The 9,788-nt window shown below is 43.1% G+C and overlaps 1 protein-coding gene and 1 long non-coding RNA gene across 3 annotated transcripts; both read right to left on the bottom strand.

Annotated features, from left to right (window-relative positions):
• Positions 1–3,225: 3,225 nt before the first annotated feature.
• Positions 3,226–4,050, bottom strand: LOC120437652. 2 transcript variants are annotated; one of them, XR_005611322.1, is made up of 3 exons: positions 4,005–4,050; positions 3,742–3,891; positions 3,226–3,284 (listed from the first exon to the last, which is right to left on the bottom strand). It is a non-coding gene; the product is annotated as an uncharacterized LOC120437652 (long non-coding RNA). The 2 variants fall into 2 exon arrangements; XR_005611321.1 differs by lacking the exon at positions 3,226–3,284 and adding an exon at positions 3,583–3,620.
• Positions 4,051–5,780: 1,730 nt separating this feature from the next.
• Positions 5,781–9,451, bottom strand: LOC120437651 (CD226 antigen-like). Its single transcript, XM_039608179.1, has 4 exons — positions 9,179–9,451; positions 7,852–8,180; positions 7,056–7,388; positions 5,781–6,783 (listed from the first exon to the last, which is right to left on the bottom strand). The coding sequence occupies exons 2-4, from the start codon at positions 7,886–7,888 to the stop codon at positions 6,581–6,583; spliced, it is 573 nt and encodes a 190-aa protein (XP_039464113.1). The 5' UTR covers positions 7,889–8,180; positions 9,179–9,451; the 3' UTR covers positions 5,781–6,580.
• Positions 9,452–9,788: the final 337 nt, after the last annotated feature.

The following is a 9,788-nucleotide window of genomic DNA, read 5'->3' as shown; positions in this document are numbered from 1 at the left end:
CTAGAGACGGCGCAGAGTGGCTGCTATGCCCTGGTGACGAACCTTGAGTTGCTCCTCACTTGGGCCCTCAGTGGCCTGAGCCACCAGCCCCTCCCCTGTCGTGGATGGTGCAGGTCAGCTGCTCTACTCCTGGGATAGGCCCTGGGCCTGTGTCACTGTGGCACTGCCTAGTGCCAAGCAGGGCTCTGTTGTGGCTTGGCTTCCCCAGGTGGCGACTCCGCCTTCCCTTCTGGGGCATCATCCACATTTCGCGGGCTGCTGTCACAGCGATAGCCAGCTGCTGTGCTCAAGTGGCTTGGTAGGCTGTGTTGCCCTGGCGTTTTGCCTGTGTTCGCCGGCTTACACGCCAGTCGCACCTCGCTGCGGCGAGTTGCATTCTCCGGCCTAGTGCAGCTGCTGCAGCTGCAGGCTGTGTTCCCCTGGCATATTGCCCGTGCTTCATCGGGTTGCGCGCTAGCTGGACCTCGCTGTGTCTGCTGCTCAGTCAGCGAGTGAGTGTTCTCCAGCCTGGTGTGGCCTGTTCTGTCTGGCGTGTTGCCCGCAGTGCGCGGTTCACGCGGCCAGCAGGGCTCCTGTCATTGCTCGAGTGGGGTGGCTTCTCGGCTCTGACTGCAGCTTAAGCCGCCGCCGCTGCTGCTACTGCTGCTGCTGCTGCTGCTACTGCTGCTGCTGCTGCTACTGCTGCTACTGCTGCTGCAGGCTGTGTTCCCCTGGCGTGTTGCCCGCACTTCGCCAGTTTACACGCCGGCTGTACCTCGCTGTGTCTGATGCTCAGCCAGCGAGTGAGTGTTCTCCAGCCCGCAGCGCCAGGCTCCCTGCAGGCGGTTCGCCTGTTACATGTTAGCCGGCCCCCGCCGTGTCTGATAAGCCAGCCGCCGAGTGTGTTGTGCCGCTTGGCCCTGGGGCAACCTGCGGGTCGCATCCCTGGCTTGGAGCTCCTCTCCAGCAGCTGCACTACAGCTGCTTGCTGTGTTCCCCTGGCTTGTTGCCCGCATTCGCCAGCTTACGCGCCAGTCGGCCCTCGCTGTGTCTGATACGTCAGCCAGCAAATGTGTGTTCTCCAGCCTCCTTGGCCAGTCTCTGTCTGGCATATAGGCTGCTGTGACTGCAGGCTGTGTTCTCCTGGCGTGTTGCCGCATTTGCCGGCTTGCCCGCCGGTCGGTCCTCGCTGTGTCTGATGTGTCAGCCAGCGTGTGGGTACCATAGGCTCCAGCTGGAGATCCTTGGGGAGTGTATGCATGGGCTTGTCCTAGCCGACCGCCCGTGCTTCTGGCATTCCGTTGCTCCAACCGCATGCCGCGGGTGGCGGCTGTCAGACCTTGCTGTGTCTGACATTTCGGCCAGTGAGTGAGATGTCCCCAGCCTGCAATGATGGCTCCCTGTTGGTGCTTTGCCTGTGTGTCACGGACTTCCATGGCCAGCACGGGGACGCCCAGTAGCTGGGACTTTGTGTCTGACCTTGAGTGTCTCATTACGAGTTCACTCTTGTGGCTCCTCTGTCTCAGACAAGCACGTGGTGACGGTGCTCGGAGTGGACCTTCAGGTCGTCGCCTTGCTCAGCCCTCCACTTCCGTAGGCTAGGCTGCCAGCCCCCCGCCTCCCTGTCTGTGAACAGCTCGGGGTGGGTTCGGCTTTGAGGATGGATGGGTCACATCCCAAGCTTCACCTGAGGTTGCTGGCTGTGTTCCCCTGGCGTGTTGCCTGCCTCACCGGCATACACGCTAGTCGGAGTTCTCCAGCCTGTAGCGCCGACTCTCTGTCTGGCATTGCTCGTAGGCCTATGCGACCAGCGGGATACTACTTGGACATAATCAGGATTATCCTCTGCTGCAGACACAGACCTTACTGTTGGGCTTCTTTGAAGTGCACTGCCTGGCTGCACAGTTGGGTCACTGTAAAGTAAATTCTCTGCAGACTCTGCAGGTAGTTGGACGTCCACACCAACACTCGCTCTCACTGCAGCTACACAAATCTGTACTTTGTATATTTATAGCCCGTGAAAACTCAAACGAATCATCGTAGGATAACTTAAATGTCCAACAACCCCACAAAACATGAAAACTGCACCAAACACCACAAAATAATCCACATTAAGGCCAAACCCAGATAGCAAGGAAACATTGAAACAATGTTGAGTCAATATCAGGCGACGTCATTGAAGCAACGTTAAAGTGTGACGTTGACCCAACATCACTCTTGCACCCATTTTTAACGTTGAAACAACGTCAGGTTTTGATGTTGAATCAATGTTGAAACCTGGCATTGATTCTACGTTATATTTTCTAACACTGTTGACATTGAAACAATGTCAGATTCTGATATTGAAACACTGTTGAGCTATGGTATTGATTTTCCACCTCTTTCGTACAGTTGCTTTTTATTGAAAAAAAACAAAAAAGGTCAATAGACATGTATCATTTGCAAAATACTTTATTAAAAGACAAAGTTTCCTATTTACATTTCTATGTTTCACGTCACTTTTTATTATTTACTCCGGGATGGGGATGGATGATGTGCGTCCTGCGCGCCACCCGTACGATCTGGAGCATATCTGAGCCATTTCTGGACTGCTTGAGCAAAGACCAACTCAGACATAGAGTTCGCCCCTACCTGCTGCGCCAGGCCATCTAGGACAAAAATAGACACACACACAAAAAAACAAAGACAAAAAAAGGGAATTAGAGCACATGAATAAGCTCTTGTTAATTGTCTTCAGCAGGGAGAAAGTATGTAAACTCCTAGGCTGATAAACATGAAAGTCACCAGGCGGAAATCAGCAAACTGCCGCATTTGATTCCCAAAGAGCTATAAGCTGAAAATGTGATATGTCTTAGCATGGTGTGCCGTGTATCCTTTAAAAAAAAAAAAAAAAAAATATGGGGTCTCGGGCTGTACAAAGTGTACAACCCGAGGACAAAACAAGTCGAAGACCAAAGACTCCATCTCCAGATTAACCGGACATGAAAGTCTTGTTATTAAGAAAGACAAAGTAATATAGCAAAAAAACAGACATAGGAAATGTGAAACGCACCCAGCACATCAATTGATCCCTTTATTGTTCACTTTAGGCTCATAAAACTACAATAAATGTTAAAACTTACCAAATATGCATCTGCACAGCGCTGTCTCTTTAAATGCCCTTTTTTGCTTTGTCTGGTCCTTGGTTTTTTCCCCTGCCCAGTTGAGTACAGAGGCCAGCTCCTTTGTAATGGCATAAACCATTACACGGCGGACTCGCACCTCCAGTGTGGTCCAGCAGCACCAATCAACGCAAAGCGTCTCACCTATAGACACATTTTATGAGATGGAATTAGCGTGTCTCATGTCTTAAATGTGTATGCAAGTGCTTGTGTGTTTACTTCATGTAATTGATGATAGAAACATGTCATTTAGTTTTCCTAAAGCCTGATTTTCAAGTCATACAAAGAATAAACCAAAGTATTGGCAGTACAATGTATTTCTATTCCCTTTTGTTGGATATTCATTTGTTAGTTCTTGTAACTGCTAAAAGTGTTTACTAGTTTTTGCCTGTCACATATATTTGTTATACCATGTAAACTGTGAAATTCCAAGATTTTCAAACTTGCCTTGTAATAGTGGCCTCACAGAGTCTCTGGAATCTACAGAAGAAAAAAAAAAAAATCACAACAAGATGACATTCAGGAGTATAAATTGGGTTTTTTTTTAGATAAGAGTACAATGACATTGTGATGCAGCTTTAAAGCTTTTTTAAAAGCATACCATCTATAGGGAAGACATCAGACTCTGCATGCTGGCGAGATAGCAAAGCTGTGTCGGCTTGTGCCGGAGTGGCGAAAGGTGCCGGAAGCTGGGTGGGGCATTATGATGGTTGCTATCAGTGGGCTGGGGGGCAGACTGGAGTGATGAGGGCTGTTTAGAAAAAGATAATTTTTTAAGTATTTAAGAATACAGACAACTTGTCAAAAAAGTTTCCTCGTGTCAGACACAGATATGTACACAGACACTAGACAGTATTATATTACCTGGTATTTTCACTCGAGGGGCCTGGGGAAACCGTTTTTTTGTAGGTTGCTCATCCTCTGAGTCCGTATATGTGTACAGGGGATTTGGTCTAAAGAAAAGAAATTAAAAACGGTCTTAAGTAATTGTAAATATGCTTTTGGCATATTGTTTCCTAAAGTTAGTTTGATTTCTAACAACACACACAGGAAACAGAGACGTGCAAGAAGGTACAGTATACAATGAATTTTTGAAGTGCACAAGTGTACACGACTTTGCATTTTTAAAAAGTTTACAAACTTCCACTTTTTGGACTATATTATGTGGTGATATTGCAGTATGCAAGCACCACAGATATGTATAAAAGACAAGATCATAAATTCTTAACAATCAAAGATATGTTTGTGAATAAAAAGGTTTTACTTGTGCTTTCTTTTAAGACTGGTCTGGGTTTCTTCTTCGGACTGAAGGTCAGACGTATCACAGCGTTCACGTGGATATCTCTGAAGACTGCGTTCTGCTTCGTGAAATGTGCCTGGAAATACAAACACAATGTACGGCCAGACATAAATTACGTGTGGACAAAAGGTGCAAACGCATAGAAAAATCAGCGTTTTCAAAAATACGCTGGTACGTGTGGACGTAGCCTTATTCATTATTCAAGGCACAAACGGAAAGTCATGTACGCGTGCAACGTAAAGTTAGGTGACCGTGAAACGTACAGTCACGTGGGCATTCAAACTGAGTCTAAAGTTTTCGTTTGCGAATTGAAGCGAGTGCTCTCCAATCATCAAAAGTAACAAAGTCATTGAACACGTTTATACAGTTAACTTTACGTTTATCAATCATATATCACAGATTTAGAATTTTTTGTAGTACTAAGCAACTACAGAGCGAAAGTCTGGGTCAAGCGCCGAGGCCACGGCAAGAACAAAGGAAAACTCGAAGCGTTAAAGCTAGCTTTGTAAGGGAATATAACGAAGAAATTATGAAACGAAAATGTTTTCTTTGTTGATATACTTTGTTCGCAGTGCAATTTATTTGTTGCCGGATTGTAAGAAGTAGACACAATTTCCGGCTCAGAATAACAGTAAAAAACTCGTTAATGTACAACATTAACAAGTTTTTTTTACTGTTATTCAAATGCAAACATGGAAATAACGAGTAGGAAAAAAAAAATCATTCATTCTTACCTTATACTAATCGTGGTGCAGGCCAGTGCAGTGCATGACCTGATGCCTTCTACGGTCAATTCCGCTGAGAGTAAATCAAATGTCCCGCTCTACTGTAGAAGACAATGAATACCTGGGGATGTACCAATGTGAGAGGGGTGCTGCGGAATAGTCCAAGTGATCGCTGCTTTAATTTCGGTCAACTACACATAAATTGCACGTAGACATGATTTTTTAAAGCTGGTGAACTAGACCAAGTCATTGATAACAAATGAACAATAAATCTACTTTCTCTGGTACTTTATACCTGATCAGTTGCAGTGCAATTTAATGCTCAACTACAAATCGATGGTTTTTGATGGTGACCGGAGCCGAATGATCGTCAACTATAAATAGACGTTTTCTCGACGTTGTTGTTGTCACCTGGTCGACTATAAATAGATCAAATATCAATGACAAAAAAACAACGGTGAATCAACATCGTTACAACGTCTCTATAGTAAAACCGTCGGTTTACCACAGTATTTCAATGTTGTTACAACATTGGCATTTCAACCCCGACCATATACGACGGTTCGGATGAAAAATCAACATAGATTCAATGTCGTCTTGCTATCTGGGAAGTAACAAGTCTTCTCATACAAGAAGAGGATATCAGGCCCTTGTAGAGCAAAATTTAGTATTGTGGTCTAGACAACCCAAAATGTGATATCCACCTATGTGGACTCCAGGTCCTAGGTTAATCTATCACCTGTCATGTCATTAGGTACAATTATAATGTATTATAATTGTAATGTAAAGGTAGTTTTAAAGTATAAAATATTCAATATATACAAAAAAGAAAATTAAATTTGTTGACTGTCTCAGTGGCTGATACAGGCCTCAATGTGAGCTTGAAGCCATTTATAATGTTTGAGTTGTTTAATGTGTAGGTGCTCACAATAAACAGATTTTGAATTAAAGCCAGGGAACATTGTTAGCACAGAAAGTGTCTATTCTTCGTGCACATAATAATCAGTCATATTACCATTATTTCCCCCTAAGGTGTTGGCAAAGGCACCAAGTTAATACTTGAAAAAGCTTCTCAGTCACTCAGGTCATCCTAGTCTAAGGAGCTTGGAAAGAAAATGGGGGGGTGGGTGTCTCTTCACCATTTTCTCTTTAGAACTGAACCTTTTTTAATGAGAGGTGAAACGTCTTCAAGAAACTTAAAGAAGTCCAGATACTTTTCTTTTCTTTCCAAGCTCAGACTATAAACTATTTACTTAGTGACAACTTTGCTTTTAACCTTTAATCAGAAAGCCTTATGCTGGCTAGTTATGTATCAGGGTAACATTTAAAGCTTTCACTGTACAGAACTGAACTGTCAGTTTCTGTTTGATAATGGGCTGTTGTGGTGAATGAGATAGTTACAAGTCCATGCAGTTTTAAGTCTGAAGAGGCTGTTTCCTGTGTTGATCAGCAGGATGCTCTTTTGAAGGTTGATGCTTTTTTCTATAGATCAATAAACCAAGAACGGCAATAACAAGAAGCACAGCAGAAACACTCAGACCAACTATCAGCCAAACAGATCCGTCCTCCTTTCCTCCATCTTTGTTGTCTTCATCCTTCTCTTGTCCTCCTGTCTGACCTGCAGGTGAGAAACAGGTGTGAGGTGTCAGCTGTCAGGTAGGTGATGAGTGAAGAACAGAACAGAATCCATGTGCAGGAGGTGAAGTAAAAAATACAGTGTGAAGATTTACCTGCTGGTGGGATTTTCTGTGCTTTGATTTAAAAAAGGACATCTGACAAAAACTGCAGCCACAATCTTATTTTTAAAAATGGCAGCAGAGTAAGCGCTCATATTTGTGACGTCACTGTGTCAAACAATGGTGAAGCAGTGTCTGAACTGTACTGACTTACCTGGAGGAACATTCAGGTTAATGATGCTGACGAGTTTCCATGTTCGTGCTCCTTCTATAAAAACACGACACTGATATATTCCATCATCAGCAGTCGTCACATCCCTCAGAATCAAAGACACGTCTCCATCCTTCATCTGTCTGTCCTGCAGATCCACCCGGTTCTTTAAAGATGGATGCTGGTCGTCTGGAACAAATTGACCATCCTGATACAAAAGCACATATTTATCTGTCAGGTCAGCTCTGCTCCACTCTATAACTAAGATGTTGTTGTTTGGAGCTCGACATGTCAGAGTGACGTCCTGTCCAGACTCAGCTGTGATGATTTTCTGGTCTGAAAGAGGAAACAACACAGAGCAGAGAGGTTAAAGGTCAAAGTACAACTGTTCACTTCTACAACAACCAATCAGATTGAGGACTTTTTTCTAAAATGATATTTATCTCACAGTGACACCTCTCTGAATCAGTAATAAAATAATCAGTATATAAACCAAGCAAAAACTACTTATTTCTCTTTATCTCCGTGGGATACTTTTTTCAACTACTTAGTCTCACTGTAAGAAACAAATACCAAAGTTGAACAGAGCAACAAACCACAGTTTTAGGTTATTAAATTCTAGTCATGAGTTTGTTAGCATGTTCAGTGACTAACAGAGAACCTGAGTGTAAATGTGATGAGATGAAGTGTGAGGTTGTGAGAAAGTCTCTGACTGCATTCATAGATGTGTCCTTTCAGCTGCTGTGATCCAACCTTTGGTCTCTAAGGAAGAGGCTTCAGGGAGATGTTTGCTACTCACCTGGAACAACAATAAGGTGGATGATGCTGAGCTGCATAAGTGTGTTTCTCTCATGAAGACACCACACTTGTATGTTCCAGCATCATTAATCGTCACATCCTTCAGAATCACAGACACGTCTCCATCCTTCATCTGTCTGTCCTGCAGATCCACCCGATTCTTAAAAGATGGATGCTGGTTGGCTGGATCAAAACGCCCATCCCGGTACAAAAAAACATAATTAGCTCCATATTCAGCTCTGCTCCACTCTAAGACTATGATGTTGTTGTTTGGAGCTCGACATGTCAGACTGACATCCTGTCCAGACTCAGCTGTGATGTTTCTCTGGTCTGAAAGAGGAAACAAAACAGAGGATAGAGGTCAAAGGTCAAAGTACAATTATCCTCAGAAAGATTTAATTTAAACACAATGTTTTTTTCTTTAACATTTGACTGAGAGTATAAAATATTTTAAACGTGGATAGAAATCACCAAACTCTTTGTGTTTGTCCCTCTGGAGTCAATCATTTGAAAAATCCCATTAGCTATTGCAATTTACAAATTGGTCACCGTATTCTAAAATATCCACCATGTCCAACACAGTAAAAAAACACATCCAATCACTTTTTTCTGTGTCTATGTGCTTTCTATCCAACATTCACACTCCGATTAACACACTAGGAGCAACTCTTGTTTTTAGCATCTTGCCCAAAGATACTTTGGCATGGAGCCTGGAGAAACCACTAACTTGTAAAAGATAACCTGCTCTACCTCCTGAGCCACAGGCCAAGTTTACCAAAGGTAAAGGTGTGTAGGTCTGCTGGAGCCCAAACATTTGTATGTTTGCTACAGAACAGCTGGAAACATCTACACCTATGACAACAAATATATCAGTGTTTGCTCAGAGTATTTTATTTTATAACTGTTTGTTGAACTAATAACCAAATGAAAGAGCCTCACATACTGAAACACACTTTACAGTCGCAGCTTGTTTTTAAATTGTTATAATATTCACTGTGAATCACCTTTCAAGCAACTGTGAGTCTCTGCATGCTGCCTTTATGGAGCTACACACTGAACAAAAAGCTTTGTAGCTGTATACTGACTCCTGAAACTACAACACATCACACTGACACACACATTACACTTCTTTGTCTCTGTCACAGCTGGATTACAGCCAACACACGTTTAATCCACATTGACTCCACCCAGACTCGTTTCTCCTTTGCAGGCAGACAAACTGAATCAATATAAAAAGAATTATTAGAGAAGACATGGGACTGTCAGTCTGGTTTACTTGTTAGCAAATCGCCACCCAAACTGTGAGGTTTCTAACAGGTAAATCTCACCTACAGAGACAAACACGAAGACAAACATCAAAGTGGAGCAGAGCGACGCAGTTACAAAAAACATTTCCATATTCTTCTGTTGATCTGACTGTTAGTTTGTCTGTCACCTGATCCGACACGTAGTTTGGTCTACATGTCTGAGTCTGTTGCTATTTTCTCTGAATTACACAACCTGGTTTTAAAATCTGACTCCATGAGATTAAATTTAAGGTTTAAATAAAGTTTTACTCGCTCGATCCCGAAATGTCAGACTCGTCTCACAAGTACGGAGCTGTGTTTTGGTGATTTTGTGCGGGAGAAAGCGAAACAAGTGTGTGACATGATTAGAGTCACTGCGCCAAGAGACGATGCGTCGTTAAATTGTTAAAAAAAGCATACTGCTAACCTATTATGATAGGTTGTTGTACATTCTTATTCTTATTATTTAAAAAAGCCATAAGACACAAACAAAGAGAGAACACAGCATGGCACATGTTTAAACAAAATTATTTATTCATCAAATAGATATAACATGTGATATGACATGTTTTGTTTTGTTTTTTTAATCCAAAAAAATACATTTTCAAAGCACCACAACGGTACCCTGATGTCTCACAGAAATGCCACGTCA

This window comes from Oreochromis aureus, linkage group 3, assembly GCF_013358895.1.
Source record: "Oreochromis aureus strain Israel breed Guangdong linkage group 3, ZZ_aureus, whole genome shotgun sequence".
NCBI classification, from domain to species: domain Eukaryota; kingdom Metazoa; phylum Chordata; class Actinopteri; order Cichliformes; family Cichlidae; genus Oreochromis; species Oreochromis aureus.
Note: the sequence above shows the minus strand (reverse complement) of the source record. Positions and strands in the feature narration are given on the sequence as shown.

What these genes read in the sequence shown, in the direction of transcription:
- LOC120437651 (XM_039608179.1), bottom strand. Translation starts at nt 7,888, where the DNA reads ATGCAGCTCAGCATCATCCACCTTATTGTTGTTCCAG. An exon ending in CCACCTTATTGTTGTTCCAG is followed by an intron (nt 7,389 to 7,851) that starts GTGAGTAGCAAA and finishes TTCCTCTTTCAG; the next exon opens with ACCAGAAAATCATCACAGCT. An exon ending in TAACCTGAATGTTCCTCCAG is followed by an intron (nt 6,784 to 7,055) that starts GTAAGTCAGTAC and finishes TCTCACCTGCAG; the next exon opens with GTCAGACAGGAGGACAAGAG.